Here is a 22,335-nt window from a genome sequence, read left to right as displayed (position 1 = left end):
AATGGAAGCTCTGAAACAAAGCTTTCGAGGTCATGGGATTGGGGTCTCAGCAGTTATGTCTGCATGACCAAGCAAGCGTGGCCTCAGCCCTGTGCTTCAGAGCGCATGGACCGGGCAGGGACAGGCTACCTCCACATTTCCCATCTGCTCTTACAGCAGCATTGCCCAGCACAGTGCAAGGCAGAAAGGATAACCCCAGGGTTTTGCCTGCCATGAAACCAATTGGGATACTAAAGTCAAGAAGAGGCAAAGGCTACCTGCAATGGCAACACGAATGCGAAGAGCCAGTGTCTTTATATATACGGTCTAGAATAACGCTATAACTCTCCCACAGACACTCCAAAGCCAAAGAGGGGGACAAGAAATAACAGAAAAAGGCCACGGAAACAACCAGATCCACGTTAAGAAGTGGTTTTGTAAGCGATACCCACCCAAAACACCTTTTACTGGGAAACTGACTGAAGAAAGCATGTGATGATCCCTAAAAAAACCCGAAGGTATGAAATGAAAAAATGGGAAGTTCCGCCTGTGTCAGTGCCATTAACTCTCCTCACAGAAGAGCTGGACCTCCAGAGGAGGTGGCATGGGCAGGACCGCCACGGAAACCTGAGCTCTAGCATCAACAGGCAGACATTACACTTTTCACTGGCTCTAGTTATCGCCGAGTTTCACCTATAAGGGCAGAAAAGTTATTTGTACAAAGACTCTGTGCCATTCAGGTGAATTTCTTCCACAGGACAAGATCAAGAGGCGTTCAGAAAGTCCACTAATACCTAACTGACACTTTTTCCTTTCTTAAAGCACATCTCTTTCAGAGCTGGGTCGGGTACTTCAGTACAAACGATTAGCATAATAACTTCAGAAGTGTCACAACTTTAATAAAACACCTTGTTAAGCAAAAAACATAAGAAAGGCACGCATTTACAGTTGCCGACGACTAGGATTGATGGATGCAGACAAAGGCTGCAGAGAGCACACGAGCCCTGGTAACTTCGGCCAGGATCCGTGTTGTCATAGAGACAGCAGAGAGCGATGAAAAGTTCACCACGGTAGCTATACCTTAGTGAATAAGTCTTAATGTAACTTCCAGCTGAGGACATGTAATCAATCTCTGTATGAGCTTATTGAAGGAATTCCCTTTATGCTTACTCAGTTCTCAAGAGCCCAAAATGAGGGAAAAGGTTTTAAAATATATATATATTTTACTACTTTTAAAGACAAGCCAAGGCCTGGTGCTTCTTTTGGATTGGGAGATAACTGTATTTTTTGAAGAAGAAGTGATGTAAAACATGAAAAACTTGATAAAGACGTTAAAAAAAAAAGGATGAAAAAAGTAATTCTAGGGCAGCCTGGCAAGATGGGCCATGTTCAATGATGTCTCCCCCCTCCTCTAGACACTTCTCTCACAGAGGTCGCCGCAGCCCTGGCATCTCACTGCTGCTCTTCTACCATCGGGTTCAACCACCTCATTCCCTCTGACGCTGCAAAACACAGGACTGTCCCTGCTCTCTCTTCACTCTCTGCCCTTCTCCCGGCATCATCCTTCCCAGTGGCATTCGACCCCTGGTTTATCTTCCTGCAGGGCAGCAGCACCCCCTGACCCTCCCTGGGTCCCTGCTCTGGGCTCAGTCCCACCACTTGGGAGGTACGGGCCGCTGGAGCCAACAACAAGCAGCACAGAAACAGTGCCAGGGGTTGTTTATTGGCCGGGGTCTTCAGTTCTTAGTTTACCCAATTATGGGTTTTCTACACAAGAAAGGGGAAAAAAAATAAATCGCAGCACTAGTGCTTTACGGTTTAAAGTTACAGCTATTTGCGTAATGCCCGAAAGGCAATGAACAGAAGAAAAAGCAAACCTTGGGATGCTATTCATACTTTCCCCTAACATTTTAGGATATAAAGATCAGACTAATTACCAAACAGTCTTGAGTTGAGCAGGGTTCACTAATCACGCTCTGCTTGAGGAATTAGGAGAGAATTTACTTAGCCGCATCATGAAAGGTGCCAATAAATTGTTCAGCTGGAGAGTTAACATAATAAAAAAAATCATTTTTTATGTTATTTTCTTTAGCAGTTTATTAATTGCTGCCTGAAATACTTTTCTGAAACACAACGAGCTGCAAATGAATTCATGGGCTATTAATCTGCTGTACATGGCACTGGAGGGAAAGCTCATTAGGTGAGTTGATGCAATTACTGCTATTACATAACCATCTTCACAGAACATAGAGTAAATTATGAATAATAACATTCAATCTAAGTTGCTCCTTTAAACATTAAAGCTGGCAAGTGAAAGCTATGCAAAATCAGGGGAAAGGCTAAAATACAAAAGAGGCAGACCCCAAAAGAAGAAAAGAAAAGCAGATCTGCTTCTTTGAAGACACTAAACTGACGTGAAAAGCAAGAGATGTTTGTTTAACCATGGGAAACAATGTGCAACAAGTAGAACTCAGTTCTCTACAAGAGAATTTTAATTGTATATAAATCATTTTCAGCCACCCAGCCTAACAAAGTGCGCATTATCTCTGGCAGAGGACAGACTAACACTAGAGCACTGTGGGTTTTGTAGCAGGAAGACCCTTCATGTCGGCTTTGCTCTCATCTTAAAAAAACTCCCTATCAGTGATATTGAGTGTTTGGCATTAACTTTTAAAAGTTCTCAATTTCTCAGCCTGAAAAAATAAATACAAGCATTCCTATCTGACCAGCTACTGAAAAAAAAAACCCAACCCAACCTTAATGAACAACATGAAAAAATCTGTGATCTGTATGGCTTGATCACTGTTTCCCTACTATCGATATACTCAAATTCTTAATTTCATTGGTATTTTCACAGTTTACATCTTTCACCTTCAAAGCACTTCCAATACAAGGTCTCTCAGCCCCTGTAAAGAGACGCATCATTTTCACCTCTCAAGATAGGAAAACTAGTCTAATCAGCTTGTAGTGTTTAGAGAGAAGAATTAGTCCCAGAACAGAATTCAGGGTTTTGTGATTTCCATTCTGATATTTAGCTTGTGCCTCTTGAGAAAGCAAGGCGAGTCAGGAATCAGCAGGCGAGGCAACCACACTGGAATTTTTGAACAAGCCCCCAGCCACTATGTGGTATTTAGGCATCTAGTTAAGAAATCTAGCCCGTAGCAAAGCAGAAGCAATTCTTACATCCAGTGCTTACTGCTGGCTACAAAGAATAAACCCCCACTTTAGTTCTGAGTAAAAGCATCTAAACAAAGATTTCATGCCTTCTAATTAATCCACTTTAAAATGACATCGGTGGAATCTGCATGAACTTCTCAAACTCAACTACGCAGACTAGCTCTCCGCTTAACCACTCACTGGAGACGGAATTGCACTTCTCTGAAAAGTCTGAAAGAAAATGAAACAGAAATATAAAATAGAAAATACAAACATGACGGTTCTTCAAGTTGATGTTTCCTTGTCGCCAATTTAAACCAGAATTAAAATAAGTAAATCAATTCATTCTATTGTTCAGCAGCAGAATGTAATCATATGTTCCGAGAAGCATGAACATTTAAATATTATAAGACTTTGAAGTCTGTGACAAAGAGTAACAGACATTTCTCTGCAAGTTTAAAAGAACCCCAAATACGGAGCACAAAAACTGGATTCTCTCCACTTCATGGTAATTCCCCTGCATTCCCTCCCTTCCTCCTTCCCTCCCCTCCAGGGAGGTTAATTGTAAGCAGATTTACAAATCTGAGCATTGCTTCAGTGCACTGAAGCAATCTGGAACAATAATTTTGTGCCTTTATAAACATAATTTTGCTCTACTAGAGCTCACTGCAGACAAGGTTTATGCCAGTACGGAGGGCTTCTCTGCATCACACGCTGGTGCACGGGCTGGGTGTGTGCCTGAGGGGGACCCCACAGGTTATGAAGCACAGTGACAGTCCTTGCAGCCTGCAAATTCTTTCAAAGAGGATGGAAGTGGAAGAGCTGCTGGGCTAAGCTGAGCAGTTGGGGCAGAAGGAAGCTCCATTTTCTTCCTCCTTGTACCCTGCAATAAATCCATTTTAGGTTTTCGTTAAGGGCAGGCTTCATCTTACAAAGCGTACGTTCCAGCATCCTGCTTGAAAGAGTCCATTATTGTTCGAGAGTTTTGCCCAGCTTCCCGCCTGTTCCCTTAATTGCGGGAGGCAGTGCCGTACGCGTGACCCCTCGCCAGCTCCCAAGGACCGAGGTCCCTGCATCCAGGCAACAGTGTGCTGCTTGCTGACACCTGGGGTCAGGCCAAGGATGGTGCTTCAACATCAGCTTAGAGATCACGTAATAGAAGGGCAAAGGTTAGCTTCCTAAGGCTCTCCATCACATAATGAGCCACTGTCAGCCTTAGTAGCCTTCTCACTTCAGCGGCAGCAAAAAAAAAAAGCAATCCTGTGTGATCACCATTCGTCTCTACGTGTTAATTGAAAAATTAAAAGGCTGGAAGGGTAAGAAGGATAGAAATGATTTGGAGTGGGGATCAGAGCCTCAGCCGCACCTACACACTCCTGAGCGCCCACGCATGAACTGACACGGGACAGGCATACAACAAAGCCAAAACCTGATGCAGTGCTGGTGGAGGGGCTGGCTCCGGGCCGGCACACCGAGAGCAGCAGCTCAGGTTGCAGGGACACAAGCTCAGCAGTTTCTGAAGGAAGGGGGATCAGATGAAAGAGAGCAGGGCTTTATTTCAAGCTGTGTTTTGCCCTGCTGTAGGATGATAAGACAGTCATCGGTAAGTCGTTTCCCCTCACACCCTTTGTCTTGTCTATTTGGAGCACAAACTTTTTGCAACATCGGCTGCACGATGGGAGACAGTCCCTACACTAGTGGGATCTAGTTTCAGCGGGTCCTGCAGATACTATCACAAGGCAAATAGCTCCACTCCTGCCCTGGAGGCAGTCTTGTTATTGACTTCTCTTGATCAGATCTGGGGACTAACATGGGGTTGGAGATAACTTCTTTTTTCCCCACACGAACAAAACAAGCAATAAAGAAATGCAAATTTGGTGCATTCCTTCATCATCTCACTTCATTCTCTAAGCCAAGATAAAAGCATAGAAGAAATGCTCAGTACCTCTTCTCTTCCAAAACACTGGACCTCCATTCTTAAAACCTTACTTATCACACTGGCTGGGCAGCCAGTTCTCATCTCTGATGTTTGTGTGTAACACTCATTAAACTCAAAAGGAGTCACATATGCAAGTACTTCTGCATGCCCTTTAAAGGCAGAACAAATAAACACAGGACTGTAGCATTTAAGCACAGATTATCCTGTATACTGAGATTTTGCATTTACTCCTCCTTAGCTCCTGGGAACAGACCTTGGGGTTCCTATTTGCAGCTGCCCACCACGATTACTTTCCCTGTTTGGGACTGGTTTGAGCATTGTAGGCTTGTTTCCCTGTGAGATTGCTCTGATACTTTTTTTCTGTCCTTTGTTGGTGGTTCTCACGTTACAGTGTAACAGAACTGTAAGAAGGCAGAAAACCAAAATGTGAATAAGGTACCCGGGGAAAAGAAAAACCTCTACCTGGCAAGAAAAAGCCCACTGACAATCGTGCCTTTGCTTACATAAACTTCTAAAGAAACGGAGTTGAAACCTGGAGACACGTATGAAAGAAGGTCAGATAAGAAAAGAGTTTTTCAAATCTCTTAAGACATAAAAAGCTCCTGTTTATGAAGGGATAACACGAAATCACTTCAGACTTAATTCCTAAACCCAGAAGACAAGACACGCTGCATTCAAACTGATGACATTTAAAATAATTTCTCTATTCCTTTGCAAACACCTTCTACAAAAATGCAGCCAGAGGACATCCTTCACTGCTCCCCAGTATCCTCTGTTCCCCCTCCAACCTGCTATCCCCCTTTCGGTGCCTGTAGCGGTTTGAGATAAAGGCAACTGCCAAAGGGCAATTTCACTCAGTGCATCCAAAGAAACAGGCAGAGCAAAACCTTAATTCTTGCTGACAGAACTCCAGCTATCCTATGGGAAAAAACAATCAATCACCTGAAAGGCAGTAAGTCTTTATACTTTAAGTAACTTTGGTTAACATGTTAGAAATACTGCTGCTATTTCCAAAACCTACTCTGATGTGACGTTATAGCATTTAATAAGATTACTACTTCACGTCACAGCAATAAAATCCTGAAGAATTCAAGACCAAGAAGCCCTCAGGGAGAAAAGTGTTTTTTCTTCTCTTCCAAACAGCATCATCCTGTTTTTATCAAGGAAAAAAGCTTCATGTGCACAGATATATATATGCAGTCAAATACTTATCAATAAAATCCTCCTCATTCAATCTTACAACTTTGTGCACCTCTGTATAAGCCTATCTTCTCCTTTACTCCCATCATGGTTGCCACACTAAATCCATATATAAGTACAGATAAGTGCACTTACAGCACACAAGAAAACTAGAAAACTCAAGGACAGTGAAATCATGGAAATCCTAAGACCTCCTAGCTCCCCTAGTTGCTTGAAACTTGATGTCAGTGCTTTTCAATAACCACAATTTCCAATTTCCAGGAAAAGGGAGTTGGAAATACTGCAAAGTGCTCCCAAAGATGTATCCGATTCTTCCTCTGCTCCTCAACGTTCTTCCTCTGAGAGGAGAGGAAGGAGAAGGTGGGAGAGAGAAACAGGATGCAACCAGGAGGGACCAGTGTGACTTCAGGACTTCTTCAGCTCCTGCCCAAGTATGGAGAAGGGAACTACTGGAAAGTCCCATGCAATTCAAGAAGGAGAAATGCTGAGGATGAGAACTGATGTAAGTCACAGTTCAGTTACAAATGTTCCATCAGTGTAAATTTTTTTTTTCTCTTAAAGTCTTTCCAAGGAGCTCCTGTGGGTGAATTAAAGTAAAAAAGTGGTGTTGAGCAATTTTTCCCCCTCTCTTAAGCACACGCTGCAAATTTCTGTAGTGTTTATTGTTGGAATTGACCTACTGAAATCAGGAACATCACTGACAGAGCTAAAACCCCTCAACAATCAAACAAGTCACTACACCAAAGACTTTTTTGCTACTGCAATCACTCCAATCAAAAATGAGAAAGTTTCAGAAGCATTACCCCATGGAGATTTGAGAATGTCTTTTTTAGCTAAATTTTCATGCGTGATAGTGATATCGATAAACTGGGAAAAGAGAAAAAATCACAGATTTCTACCTAAATATTTTAAAATGTTAATTTAAAGGGCAAACCAGAGATTTCTAGAAAAGAAGGGAGAGGAAAATCCTTTAGGGTTTTTGTGCACTTGGCAGCACTTTTACATAGGCAGGTTTACTGACTTTGCAGGTTGAGAAGAGGGTTTGCCAGCTTGTTTCACCTTTCAGAGAGGCTCCAACCGGTAAGAACAGAAGACTCAAGGCTGTTGTACTGTCAGTTTTGTAAAATGGCACAAACTGGCCCTACCGCTAAAAGAAGAACCTCTGGCACAAGCACCTGCACTGACACAAGGAAAAAGGCGCAGGGCTGAAGAAGCCAGTGCTGTTGCCCTTGCACCCAAGAAGCCATTTCTAGAGCAGATGGGAGATAATCCAATCTTAAAGCAAGTATCTGTGGGTTTGTTCTTTTAGAAATCCTGGTGAGATTACCCACTTGGGCGGTCTCACACCCACACAGGGTAGCCACGCCACACAGGCAGCGTGTTGCACTACAAGTTCTTAATTGACAGCATTTAGGCTGCAAAGTTAAGGACTCAAAAGCTTGTGCAGTATAGGTCTGAAGTTGTGTAAAAAATTCACACTCCTTTTCTCTGCCTATGAATGCAGATACTGGCTTCAATCACAGACTTGCATAATATTTTTCTTCCTTGCGACTGCCACATATAGGTAGGATATGACAAACAATAAATTGTTTCTGAAGACAACTTACATTCTTTGGACATTCCCACTTCAAAGCACTTCTGTAGTCTGCAGTACTGGCAGCGATTTCTGGTAACTTTATTGATAACACAGTTTTTATCTCTGTGACATGTGTAAACCATGTTCTTCTGGATACTCCTGCGGAAAAAGCCCTGAAATCAAGAAAAAAAGAAATCAAATAAACTTTTGAGCTTCCCATAACCCTTAGAGACAGGCACTAACATTGCTTTAAAATAACAAAATAAATTCGAAGTTATGGCTTGAGTATGGCATCTTTAAAGACTCACTCTTATTATAATTTAGTACCGTTTCTTGCAACATAAGACTCATCTCTTAAATAAAAACTAATTAAAAAATGCAACCTAAGGCCAAAATAAACAAAACTGGAACTAGTAACAGCATTCAGGAAATGAAGTCCTAGATTTCACAGGAAAGCTCAAATAAAAACTGTTTGGGCTTATGGATGTAGTAATGAGTTGGGTAAAAAACAGCCTTCCCAACAGATCCGCCTGGAAGTCAACCACTCATCCAACAACCAACAGCCTCTCTCAGCCTAAAGGCCCCATCTATTTCTGTTACTGCAGAGATTCACTAGTTCGAAGGCTGCACGTAAAAAGGGAAATAATTTGAAACCCAGGTCACTTAGCTGCTGGAACTCCTGCAGCAATTAATGAGGCTTCTGCAGGTGGAAGAGTTCCAGCATCAGGTTACTGAGTTGTGAACTTGTAAGAGTTGCCAATTACAGCATTTTTTTCTTATTCAGATACAGCTGTGAAAATAATCAAGTAATTACAGTGATCTCGAACAGAAATTAAAGAGAACTAGAGGTCCGGTTGGTACTTAAGGAACACCATTTGACTGGATTCCTCCATCAGCAAGTAAAAGAGAGATAAACAGCCATAAATGGCAAGGTTAGCTGGCATGGAAAACATGCAAAAACAAGTTAATTTCTCTATCTGCACTAAAAATCAAGCTTTAGATAATATCATATAATAATGAAGAAAAAAAAAAGAGGATTATTTCAAGCATTTCAGAGCTCAACCCACAGATATTCAGCGAAAGTATTTCTGCAACAGACATTTGGAAATTTGACAGCACTATTTAACCTTCTCACTCAGATTTTGAAAATCATTTCAGCAAGCACCAGGGTCAAATTTCAGTCAACATCGTAGCATTATGGAAGAATAGTTAGCAATTTAATATTTGTTGGAGGGCTTGAGAGGTTAAAACTCTTCAACCAGCCACATGTTTACACCCTACAGGGAAGTGGTAAACTTGATGCCGCAGACGATAGCTCTGTGCCCACAATGCATTTGTCTGAAGATGCAATCATGGTAAGCTATAAAATTGGCTCTCCTAGAAGCACTCGCCGAGATATGCGAGTAGTTCAAAAGCCAAAAACCCTATCGTTCAGAGTTAAACTGGGAGAGTTTCTGGCCATATGATCAGGGAGTGGTAGGACAGGCACAGTAAGGGCTGGTCATAAATTCCTTGCACACCCAACGTGCTATAGATGCTAATGTTATGAAAATATCTCAAATTCACTCAGAACTGAAAAATGCCTCCTTAATCACGTAACCCCTGGCAATAGTTTTCTGCAGCTCTTGCACAGGCAAGCCTCATCCTGAGGGTAGCTCCTCTGATTTAGAAGATACTTAATACTACCATCAAAGAGGTAAATAAAAACTCTTCACTTCTTTCTTTTCCTTAAGCTACTGGGCATAGAAGAAGAATTTAAAGCTATTTGTTTAAACAATTAAAACCTTTCAAGTTATCAGTAACAGCTATTTTATACTCTACACTTTTGATTATTAACACTGCTTGAACCTTTGCAATGGAAAGTATGGCGTGTGTGTACATTTGTTTGCTTGCCGAGAAGAAAATTTATGGTAATATTCACTGACTACTTTCTTGCTTTGATATTCTCCTTATTGTGATGCCTAGCTCTGTGGTAATTGCCGAGGACGCTAACAAGAACTGTGAGAAGTCTATCGCATTTACTTTGGTTTAATTCAACAGACAAAGCGTGAGCTGTGCTGGTTCAAGGGTCTATATATGGCTTATTCTGTCACCACTTTTTAGCTGGAAAGAGGTTGGGGAAACCAAGACTGATAGCTTCCTCTGCAGCCACCCCAGCTTAATCCAGTGCTGCATGTAAATCAGAAACTCTTCTACCACCAGTCTAACAGGGCAGGAAACAAAATGGCCCAAATGGACAGAAATGACTCTGTCTTGCAGCAACTGTCTCACCACGCTAAACAACTGGAGTAATTAGAAAAAAAAAAACAAACCAGCCCTCAAAGCCTCCTCTTTGCCTGCACATTTGTTGGGGCAGAAGCTGCTGTGCATTTGTGCTCAAGAGACTTCTGCTTTACTGACATAGGCACTACTCGAACAAAATACGAGCTTCAAAACTGTCACCCAACACAGAGAAAAAACTGCTCCAAATATACCTGTACTTCACCAAAATATAACCAGTAGCTAACGGCACCCAGTGATTGATCCATTGCTCTGTTTAGGCGTAGGTTCTGCACCCTTTTAACCTGGGGTTTAATTACAGCCCATGAGGAAGGAAAGCAGAGGAGGCTGTCTCTGTCCTTACCATACGAAGCTGACCATGCAGCCCAACAGAAAAAGGTGATCCAACTTCTGCTGACAGCAAGCATAAAGCATTCATGAACACATTGCTAATATAAAAGGTTTAGGAAGAACAAACTCAGAAAAAGCAGATCTCCAGGTCAAAATGAAGACAGCCTCTTCAACAGCCTAACCTCCTTAGGCAATATCCTCCACAGAGTGAAACGTACAGATGAGGATATTAATTGTGGAAGCTTAGACTGTTGTTTTACAAATTGTTTTCTAACACCTGTATTTGATTTTCTTCCTGGAGTAACTCGTGAAGCGGAAAGAAAAATGAACTTGTTAATGTAAAGGTATTCAGGTGAAAAAAGGTATAACATGGTCCTGCTCAAAATTAATGACCTGTTTCTCACCAGCATGTTCGTGCCCACTCTCCCAGTACTTTTCTCTAAGACAGCAGTGGGATACTGCTTCTACCAAGATTTGCGGCAAGCTCATTTTAAAACCTCAGCGATACGTCACTGAAAAGATTTGATCTTTAAATTTTCCTCTGGGCCAGCGCTAAAAAAAATGCCCAGATAATGGTATTTTGTTTCTTTGCATGCAAAACCCCAAACCAAAGCCATCATAGGGGGAGTGACAGGAGTTCAAGCACCGACGGGTGAGGAGCACTTGGTGGGTGCTGGGGCTCAGTTTCCCCACCTGCCTCCACAGCCACAAGTTTTGGGTGGCACCGCAAGTAGGGTCATGCCCAGAAACATTTCCCAAATCTGACACTGGGCTAAAAAAACCAGACAGTGTCCTGTCTATCCCTCCGTGGGAATTTGCACCTCACCTGTTTTGGTTACCTGCAGCTCGAGAAAACCCTACAGGACACGTGGATGGGCAGAGCAGGCGCTTGCTGCCCGGTTAAACAGAAAAGCACATTAAAACCATTTCAAAGCTGGGTTCCAGACAGCACAGGTATAACACACTGGCCTGTTCACTACAGATAGCAAAGTCAGAAGCAGGCCCAAGTTTTCCTCCAAGTGCTTTTTGTCAAATGAGTTCCATCTGATCTCACAACCCCAACAGTTTCTTCAAAAACCAAGAAAATCCGAAGGCAACCTAACCTTAATAATTTGTCAGAAACTTCAGAGACGGCAAAACCACCACTGCTTATAAATTAATCAACTTCTAGCGCCTACTGGCTCTTGGAAAACAAACTATAACTTACTGTAATACATTCACCTCTAAAGGAATCTGTTTGGCTGAATATTTACATTTGCAATTTCTTATGCAAATATTTTAGCATCCTGTCCATCTCCCTGTGACAGGAGATGAGACACTCCTGTGCCAAAAACAAGCACAAATGATTCTTCCTTTGTATATTTAAAATGCCTTATGAATACATAAAAAAACATTCTGTGAGACATAAAGCATTACTGTCATATATAATTGTTTTTGATAGCACCTACAAAGTACTTGAATTTAAAGCAGAGGAAGCTACTGAAGACCTATCAGAACAGTGAATCGCTCTAATATTCCTTTTATCCACAACTTTAGAAAGGAACACGGACCTTGTGTTTTTACTTTAGCAAAGACAAAGCAAGCTTTGCAGAAATCACACTTTTGAATTAATTCCGTGCTTCTGAGCTGCTTTTATCGGCATCCTTTAACACAGAGCATTTTGGACAAACATTTCAATTTTTAATCTCATCTTTTCTGCGCACCACGCCATGCTCCTCCCAGGCCCACCAATCTTGTTATCTTAATGGATGACAGATAGAGTATCACTCTGACCATGCCACATTAGGCGTCCTCATTTACCGAGTGCAAGGAAAAAATGCTGAGTATAAATTATTCAGAAATCTATTGTATCAGCGTGTGTTCTCTGAGCATCCACCACTGGCAGAGCAGACAGATTATTTTTCACTTTTAATTGTGTTGCTATCTTATCTGCCACACTGAAAGCAGAGAGTGATACGTGAAACCATATGTATCAAGCAGCAAATAAACCCAGTTTACTAGCTCTATTGCTTAGAACTAAATAACCTATTTAGGCAATCTAACTTCAGCACAATGCCAGAAAACCCCACCTCATCCCGCTCACCACTTACTCTTGTAGAATTTGCCTGTGAGTGTGTCAAAATTAGAGAGCTCAGTACAGATCAGTGGTGCCGACAGAGAGTATTAACTATTTCAGTAATATTTTGAAAGCTATTATGCCACTGGCTGTCTGAATACAAAGGAGCTCATTAAGGATGAGCCCTCAAGATAATGTTAAGTGTTTAAGCTTATGAAGTCTTACAGAATTGTTAACATGAACTGCTATCCTTACATATCTGATAGGGAATCTATACAACTCCCTCTCCTTTGCTGTCCAGTTGATTTTGGCAAGTCAGATGATTTACAGCTCAAGTTATACACATCTCATGAAGAGATGGATCATTTGATCTCAACAACGTCTTAAAAATATTTTGCCAGCATAGGGCATGCCAAATCTTATTTGCAGATGTAGCGGGCTTACAAGTTGAAAACTTGCACTGCAAGCCAGGGACAGGGTAATCAGCAGCTAAGGGCTATTGCCAGATCAATCTGTTTGAACAGCCTGCTCGGTTCATCTGGTTCAGCTTTGATTACCCCCAAATACAGGCAGCCAGCTATGACTCCCGCAGATTTAGAGGCCATTCTTTGGTAAATTCGCAAAATAAGCTTCTGAGTGAAGTGTATTGCTAGTTTATCGTAAAAGAAACAAAGGAGTAGGAAGGACGTTTCGATGGTACAGTTTACCAGTCATTTATAAACCCTGACTGACTGAGCTCTGAAGGGAAAGATAAAACCCAGTAACAATTGAAAAGAAAATCCAACCCACAACATACCTGAAACCTCTGCCATTAGCTTTATTCTGAAATAGGAGCTGTACAAATATGTACCTTTCTTACAAAACAAATCTGTTTGTGATGCATAGTCTCTTTTCAATCTATTTATTTGAATCATTCAAGTTACCCTCTATCCTTGCTAACCCTGTAAAGCATACTTAGGCAAGGTGAGGACCCCATTCCCGCTCTCTCTGGAGGATCAACAAAGACATTTAAGATCTCTCTCTTAATGATGAGATCCGCACAAAACTACTTTGCTCTGTGTCCAGGGAATTGCCCAGTTACGTTCATGAACTGAATGTGGTTTGTGGTATGTTTATTACAGGTGGCAGCAGTCAAGGAACAAAAAACCCCTTTCTCACAAAGTCCTGGTAGGATCAGCAGTCAGGTTACGGCAGAGACACACAATTTTTAGTTGTTAACCAGGAAAATTTGCTCTGAAAGGCCTTGATAACATGCAATGCCACAACTGGAGTTGCATAGAAAGGCTTATAAAAGACCTAAAAAGCCTCAGCATACGCTGTTAAGTGATTCCATATAGTACAAAAGACACTGTAAAATGGCTGCAGTCAGAACACAAGACCCCAGAAGTAATGAAAGCTGCCAAAGCAGCTATCTAAAAGGAAGCTAAAATGAGCGAATTCCCAGTTGCACAGCACTTTTCCGGGATGTCTGCACTGTCTATCATGCTTTGGAAGTTACGGCTTGCAGAATAAACAAATTAATTGTCTGACATTGTGGCTGGAAACCACCGCCGGCACAAAATGGAAGCAGCTACAACAATAAGTAGAGGAAGGCTCGCTGCCAGGAAGCAGGGAAATTGTGCTGATGATGTATGTCAGGGCAGAACGGGCAGATCATTGTAAAAACAAACGAATAAATGCTGTTAAATGTCAATAGCTTGTAGAAAGCACCTAGAGATGCCAGCCGGCCGGCAGCAGAGGGGCTGGGCACCAGCCTGCCCAGGGAAGTGCTCTGGGTTTGTCCGTTGTTGATGTTATTGCCAGCAGAAACTCTCTGCTCGCCATCCACGTTTCATCTCGCCCAGCCATTTATTCTGCAGATGAAGAGCAGTCATAAGCTTCCAAATTTGCCATTGAAACCAGGGTGTTGTTTTGTTTTGGTTGTTTTTTTTTTTTTAAATTGACTAAACTCAAAACACTTCATAAAAATAAGCAGGTGTTATCCCACATCTTGCATATGGGAATGCAGACCTGTGGACCTAAGAGCAACACGCTAAAGAGAAAAAAAGGCCTATTCTCTTTTCATTATTTTTACACAAATGGAAAAGTTTGAAAGGTTTCTGGGTTTTCTCATTTCTTAAAGAAAGAAAAAGGGCCAGGGGACAGGGACAGGCAGATGAGGAAGGTGTTACCCCTTCCTAAGCTACCAAAATGGGGATGCTTATCCACAACTGCAAAAAATTTGCCAGCAAAGACAGAGCATGCCATACTTGATAAATTCTAATAGTTTCTAAGGTGGAAAAAAGTCTTGTGAGCCTCGGAGGGCAAGAAAAAAACCCCCAATTTCAATGAGAGCTTGAAGGAAATTATTCATGGGGCTATTAATGCCAATTAGCCGTTAGTCACTAGTGAGGTGCAAATGCACCCCATTTTTCATGGTGCCCCACGCCACACATCTGATTTCACAAACCTTGGCCTAATGTAGCCCAAACCATCAGAACATTGATTTTATTTTTTTTTCTGGGGAGTCTGAAACACTTCTGCTGGCCAGCTGGCACAGAGGCAGCTACCAACGAAACGAGGGAGATGCGTTCAATTGGCTGCAAATCTGCAACAACTGGATTTCTCCAGTGAGGGTACCACAGCATCCCTAAGACTACGCATGGATTTCTCCACAATTTCGATTTTCACTGAACTCCTGACCTTTTTAGCAAACATGTCAAAGTCTCCAGACAGAACAGTCATCACCTTGAAACAATATGTGAGAGGAAAGAACGGTTGAGATTTTCTGCTTCTCCACTTCAGTGATTTAACAGAGAGGAAGGTGCTGGTATGCACTTCCATCTGCTTTATTCAAATTTAAAAAAAAAAAAAAAGGAGATTAAATGTATACAATTAAAAAGTTACAGTTAACTTCCTTTCAGTAATGTCTGTCGGATGATTTTTGGCCTGCTAGGAAACTCCAGATGGGAAGAGTAATGAATATAATTTAATACGAATAACAGGAGATCAAAGAAATGCTTTTCTGAGTTGCAGCGCACTGAGTTACTTCACACAGTTTAATTGAGAACTCAGGGTTGAATTATTGCATTTTGCTATTTTCTTATATTTTTGTTTATGCAAATCAATTCCCTTTAACCTAATTTGTGGAGGACCAGACCTATAACCCAATAAAACCATAAAATGTCACTAGGATGGTCGTACAACTGGATAGCACTTATCCAAAAGGCTATATGTTGTTAACTGCTCATCGTTTTTTTCCTCTCTTCCCCTCCAGTGCCTCAGGATTTATACCACCAATTAAGACAATAATGAGTGCCCCAGGTTGACCTCCCAGGAGCAAGAATTAATTAAGCGCAGTATTTCTTCGTAAAGAATGACACTTTTCCAAACCATTTATGTAGCTGCTCTCTTGCATGGAAGCACAGTATCAGGAAAGACTTTCCAAATTGTTATCCCCCAAATGTATGACTGATTTTGACTTACGCTTTTCATTTGGGTCTCTGTTTTTATACATTAGGTTTTCGGGTGGTTGGAGCAGGGGGACCATCTTCCAGTGTCACAACTTTACTAGACATACATGGGATTATTTTTTTTTGCACAGAGCTGCAAAGGAAGGACACTAAGCAACAGCTACGCTAACAAAGTAGTAGACGTCCCAGTAAAAAGAAACAAAAATCCCCGCCAAGCTATACCCATGCAGTGACACGCAGATGTCCGCAGCAGGCAGGACAAGGAAAAGACTCATGTTAGCTATGCAATTACTATGCCGCAATTACTTGTAGTAGTCTCTCAAATTAGCCTCTCCATTTAGCTGCTGGCAGAGCCGGAAACATGTCAAGAGGAAAAGGCAAGCTCAAACACAAACCTACATGGAAAAAGGAAGGTATGTGCATGCTCCAAGGAAATTCCCCGCACGGGCAGGCTTTGCATCCTCCTCCTCCCCTCCCTGTCTTCACCACAAGGCTCCCAGAGTTCCCGCACATATTTGGCACCACGGTTATTTAGCAGAAGAGGCACGGGGACTTTCATTAATTGTCAACCAATGGAAAAATCCTTGCATTTCTGCACCATCTGAAATTTATAGCGGCGCTAGTTTCTAACCCACTTTCAGAAACCGAATGTTTACAGTTCAGCTGAAACAATAATGCAGGCTATGCCACAAATATTTATATATATGCCTGCAAGCTGGCTGAAGCACAATTCCCCTTGCTCTACCAGAGAGATTCATGCTGTTTGCATGCACAGCTAGCTGTTCGCTGCCCTCTGTGTTCACAGCCCACTCGGAGCCACGGCAGTGCCCCAGCCCGAGCCTGGCCGGCCACGTGGGTGCCTGCGGGTGCTGGCCCAGCACCCACCTGCCAGGATGGCCGGCGAGGGGCTGGCTCTGGCGGTGCTGCAGGATGGCTCCCGCTTGCCTTCCAGACCCAGCACATTTCTGTTCCCTTGGTCCGACCTGGGAGAAGTTTTAAAATGTGCCCGATCCGCAGCAGAGAAGTTTCTGGGGAGGGATGAAGTGACATATGAAAACAACGCAGAAAACAACCACAAAATATTCAGAAGAAATAACAAGGACATAAACATGCCAAAATAAACCAGATGTCTTGACCATTATGCTTCCTGGTATGGTTTTAAGGCATCCATCTGAGCGACTCATCAACACATATTCATTATCTCCCCATAATTTTTTTTTGCCCTTAGTTTTGACAATTGATCTCTAAACAAATATGTTGTATCAGATCTCTTAAAATCTGGCAAATAGTATCTTGCACTTACTACTTCATGCTACACTCTCATTCCCCTGCATTCAGAGACAAAGAAACTGCTAACACAAAACTACCCACGAAAACCTCGTAAAACGTCGAGTTTTGTAAAACTCAGATGCCTGGAGACTAGAAAACAGAGTTCAAGTAAACACCCAGAAATATGCGAGTCTGGCTCTCTAGTACTGGCAGTAGCGAAGGAAAATTACCTTTCCACACTGCAGCTGAAACTCATTACCGAAGGCGACAGCAGAGGGATGAGTTGGAGCTGGACCAGCTTGGCAAACCCACCATTTTTAGGAGTGAGATGGTGGCCGTATCCCTCTGCCCGGTTCCCGTACACAGTCAAAGTACACACGGTCAAAATGGTCTCAACAACATGGAAAAGCAGGCTGAGGAAGGTGGATGAAATGCAGTCTGTGCCAGTGCAAGGGATTAGCAACTGCACAAACAGAGCCAGAGGAATCAACTGACTAGTTCCTCCAAGCATAAGGACTCTCAAGGTAACACTAATCAGAGACGTGTGTCTCGTTGCAAACACTGACACAAATCACACACGCTGAAAAAGCATCACAGCTTACAGGCCAAATGCAATGCTGCCTCCACCTTGCCCAGTGTTGGGCATCCCTGTTTGTTCAGCCAAGCCGTAGGGAAGCAAGGGAGAGTCTGGCAGTGGGCAACTTTTGACGACGAGAAAACATGACCTTTCAGAGATGAGCGAATGAACTGGGGCTGATTAATCTAACACAGGAAAATCTTAGCAAGATGTTTTCCTGTTTTCTCCCTCCCTTGCCAGACTTTAATCAATGGCTAGATTCAAGCACAGAGCTCATGTAATCACAAGACGATCATTCTTTCACTTTACGAAAATCACATGGACTTGGGCTAAGATAAAAGGTCTTTTTAGTTAGCTCATCCATTTGGCTCCTGGGTACTGTGCTTGCACCTCTCCTGTTCACCTAACACTCCCTTTCTTCTTTCCTTTCAAAAAAATATGTAGTTTTCACTTTTGTTTCTGTACATGTAGTAGTTGCTGTGCATCACTATGGATAAACATGGACTGGTTAAGACCCTATGCAGTGACATCTGAGCAATGCCTTGATCTGCCAGTCCAAAGAAAATAATAATAAAAAAAAAGGTAAAAAATTGGTAGCACTCATTCATTTCAAGTATGATGGGCTGCAGAGCTTTCTCTAAAATGCTCTGCTTAAATTTCCCTGAACGTGGAGCCCTGTCACTCTTTTGGACTGGCAGAAAGCACATGAGGATCACAGCGCATTCTGAAGCAAGGATCTAATAATTTCCACATATTTATCATAGGTGCACAGAACTCCAAAGCAAGCCAAGCACCCCAGAGAAGGGGAATACATCTCCCTTGTTGGGAAGATTCATCTGGAGAGCAGCCAGCCGGGACACTCGCAGGAGGAGTGAACAGCAGCCCGTCGGAGCGGCTGTTCCATGGCTATAAATCTCTGTTTTCCCTGGTAAATGCCTGGGAGGAGGGAGAGGGAACCGGCCACAGCTGACAGTAATGGGTCCCGTTAAATTGTCACTTTTAAAGAAACTCTGAAATGGGAACAAACTTGCTCCGTAAGCATTTTATCAGTCTCCCTGCTGCCAGGTGATGGCAGACCCTACTCACGTGCTGTGGCTGGGGGCTGCTGGCTCTCCCCTCTGGCGCTGGAAGGGTCCCCAGCAGTCACTGAGGTTCACTGTAGCTGGAGTGAAATCGCCGATTGCATATACAGCCTACCAATCTACATTTTTTGGCACTACTTGCGACTGCCGTCTCACCTTGTAATTTATGTATCCGTTATTCTAGACAGGGGATCCAGAAACAATATACCTTTTCCCCTTTAAACACAGGTATTATGATACAGTTTTTATTGCATAATAACTTTTCCCACTAAAATATATTAAATGAGAAATTTTAAGTGTGGCCATGTGAAATCATAAGGGACTTTATATACAAAAACGTCTTTCCACTTCTCAGCTGTCTCCTGAATTGATTTGTGGAAATTGTGGGGACTCCTGCATATTATCAGAGGGAAGAACAATTTATGAGTACGGACCCTGTATATTTGGCAGACCAGCTGCAGCAGTCTACCAATTAAACAGTTACTATACCAATATACCAAAACTACCAATTACAGAATTGGATGCATCGCTTCTTTAACACGACAAGAAGTTTTTGTAAGTGGAGTACTGAGCTGCACAGGTGTCACACCTAGAGGTGTCTCCTGTATATGGGATGTTCCTCTGAAATAATCAGAATAATATAAAATAGGAAGAAGGACACAACAAGTATGTCCTTTATATGGAACTCAAGAAACAACATATGTATACCTCAAGACTATAGCAAAATCCAGCTACAAATAGGGAAAGATGGGCACATGGGTATAATCTTAACTTTGGCAGTTTCTTATTTTTTGGAATGGCTATTCAAAAATGGAAGCATTTTTTTAGTAACGCATTTCTTTTGTTTTACAGGGGGAAGAAAAAGAAGAATGTATACAATAAACAAATTGAAGAAAGAATCTGTAAAGCCAACCGTATTGGAAATACAGAATCTTGGAAAATTACATCCAATTGTCTTTCCTGCTATAGCACAAGACTGAAATTTCACAAAAAGGAGCTCTGCAAAGCTGAACAGCTCTGGGATCCATGCTGCAAATTCAATTGCACTCCATTTCCAGAAGAAGCTAAAGAAAATATCCCTTTAGGAAATTTCCTCAAAGGAACACTTAATCCGGGATTAGAAAGAACCTCAGTTTCCATTAGCAGGTCAGTTAGTAAGCGCAGAGAGCAATGGGAAGTCACTTTCCAAGTCCAACCAAAGTATTTCTCCAAATTGGGAAGCTGACCACTTATGAACTGTGTGAATGGTTTACGATAACCAGAAAATATAGATGGGTGTATCTTTCAAAATAAATTAAAAACAAGTAGCAAGCAAACAGCATTGAATATCTACTTAACATGTAAGTGAACAGAATTAGATGATGGATAATTCCATTTTGTACACTTATGAAACCTCTTAATTTTGGATTCACTTCTCTAAGATGCACCACTCAGAAAATCTTTAAGTACTTGTTAAGAAAAATGCAAACTACAATTTAAAAAGATGCCTAAAGCAAGCAGAACAGTGACCCCAACCATCTCACCAGAACCAAAGTCAACACTTGGCTGGAACCACGTTCAGCAAACTGTTGCACTCTCCCCCTTTCCTCCAGGGAAAACACTGCACTTTCTTGTGGGGTCCAGCCAGCTGTCCTACATCTAAATTTAACAGACCAATTGCTTGTATATCATTCTCTATCAATGTCTCATTAACCAGTTTCTTTTTAGAAAGTTCCAGAGTTAGAAAAAGAAAGCTAGTTCACTGTAATTTTACATGTCTATAATTGCTGTACAGTAAGCATAAGTAAATATGGCATAGTATATAAAAAAAGGTAGGCTATCACTGTTAATAGAAGACCTCAGAGTATTTAATTTCTGAGATGTTTGCTCAGACATCCTTATTTCCTTATCTGCTGGATTACCTCTGCAAACAATACTTTTAAAGATCATATTATAAAACGTTGTATTAAACATGGTGGAAAGCTGCATTTTTTCCTATATTGTACCAACTTTCTGGGTGAGCACAGGACAGTCTGTACTCCACATTTATATTTAGAGGCCACATGTGGTCCTTAAACTAATGGAGAGCTATGAAACAGATTGACAAGATGAGAACAAAATAAAAGGTTTTTCCCCCCCTCTCTAGTGAAGAACACTGAAAAAGTAAAATCCATTAGAACCTACTTACAGGAAAATAAAAATACACTCCACATCCCTTGCAAGCCAGCAAGAGTACCAGCTTGAATCGCAGCCCACCTGCTTCTGGCATCGCTCGTCAGTACGTCATGACGCGATTTGCATAGACAGCGCTTTTACACATACATATAATTTACTTAATTCTGTTGAAGCTGTTGCAAACCATGTGCGTGTTACTGTTCTGGTGTGAACCTCAGCTCTCTCAGCCATCTGCTAATAAGCCACAACAGCTATCGGCAGGTGAAAGTTGGATAGAAACGTGACAAACGCATCTAACAAGGACTCTTCAGTACCTACCTCCGTGTGGTAAACCATGATCCAACTCTGATAACAACAGGTACATACATATGTAAATTTGAAGTCTCTTCTTTTTACAGTCGGTATTCTCAGGTGTGTATGTGTGTATAGAAAGGAATAGACACTGCCAGAAGAGTAAGACTCAACAATTTTAATTTAATAACAATAATGAAAAAAATGTAGCTTTTATGGACTGGTTATTGGCCAAAGACCCCCAAAAGCTATGCAACGTCAGCAGGCACGCAGGCTACATCTATATTAGGAAATGCTCTTGGGGACAGTCATGGGCACTATGGCTGGCTGACATACGATGGGAAAGTCCCCATCTACATTAGTTAACTCCTTCATCCTCTGAAACGGGATGGCTGCATCCAAACCGGCCACAGGAGACAGCCGCATGCAGGAGGAGTGCTAACTGGTACAGCCAGAAACCTTCCAGGTACAGAGGATGGCACAGTCATGACCCAAAATGTGGCTGGTCACCGATGCACCATAGATTAAGAGTCTGATGCTGCTGCTGCTTTTTGAGAAAGACTTCACTAATGGCACTGGGAATTTTGCAGGAAAAGAGAGTGCAAGATTTAATCCAAACAATTATATGCTGCTATTTGACAGTTTATGCAAAATAAGGGAGTAGTTTCCAGTTCCTGTTTCCACAGGACATTAGCCCTTGTGCTCACGAATAACTGGAGCAGCATGGTTAGAAAATAATTTGGGATAATCTCTGCACTTTTAATAGCGCTGGCATCACTGCCAGAAACAAATTAAAATAATAGCAAAAATGCTGATTCTTGCAGCTTAAGATGAACTTCTGGTCTATGATTGAGGGCAATGGGCAGGAGAAGAAGAATATTAGCTGTGGGTGTACATGCTATATCCCCCTAAAGACACTGCTGCTCTTTGTCTCTGTTCCAGAAGCCTAACGGAGGGGAGCAGCAAAGGCAGAATCCACAACTTGGACCCAAAG

At 42.0% G+C, this 22,335-nt stretch overlaps 1 protein-coding gene across 1 annotated transcript in view; it reads right to left on the bottom strand.

Moving 5' to 3' along the window:
- The window catches only part of RARB (retinoic acid receptor beta), a 92,686-nt gene that overhangs the window by 38,113 nt on the left and 32,238 nt on the right, over positions 1-22,335 (bottom strand). The window contains exon 3 of the mRNA XM_082499309.1: positions 7,882-8,023. Within this exon, the coding sequence (XP_082355435.1) occupies positions 7,882-8,023 (142 nt within the window). The remainder of the gene's footprint in view (positions 1-7,881; positions 8,024-22,335) is intronic.

This window comes from Vanellus vanellus (genome assembly GCF_965231255.1).
Source record: "Vanellus vanellus genome assembly, chromosome: 2".
In the NCBI taxonomy this organism is placed as follows: Eukaryota; Metazoa; Chordata; class Aves; order Charadriiformes; family Charadriidae; genus Vanellus; species Vanellus vanellus.
The sequence above is the reverse complement of the archived record's forward strand: the minus strand, read 5'-3'. Positions and strand labels throughout refer to the sequence as shown.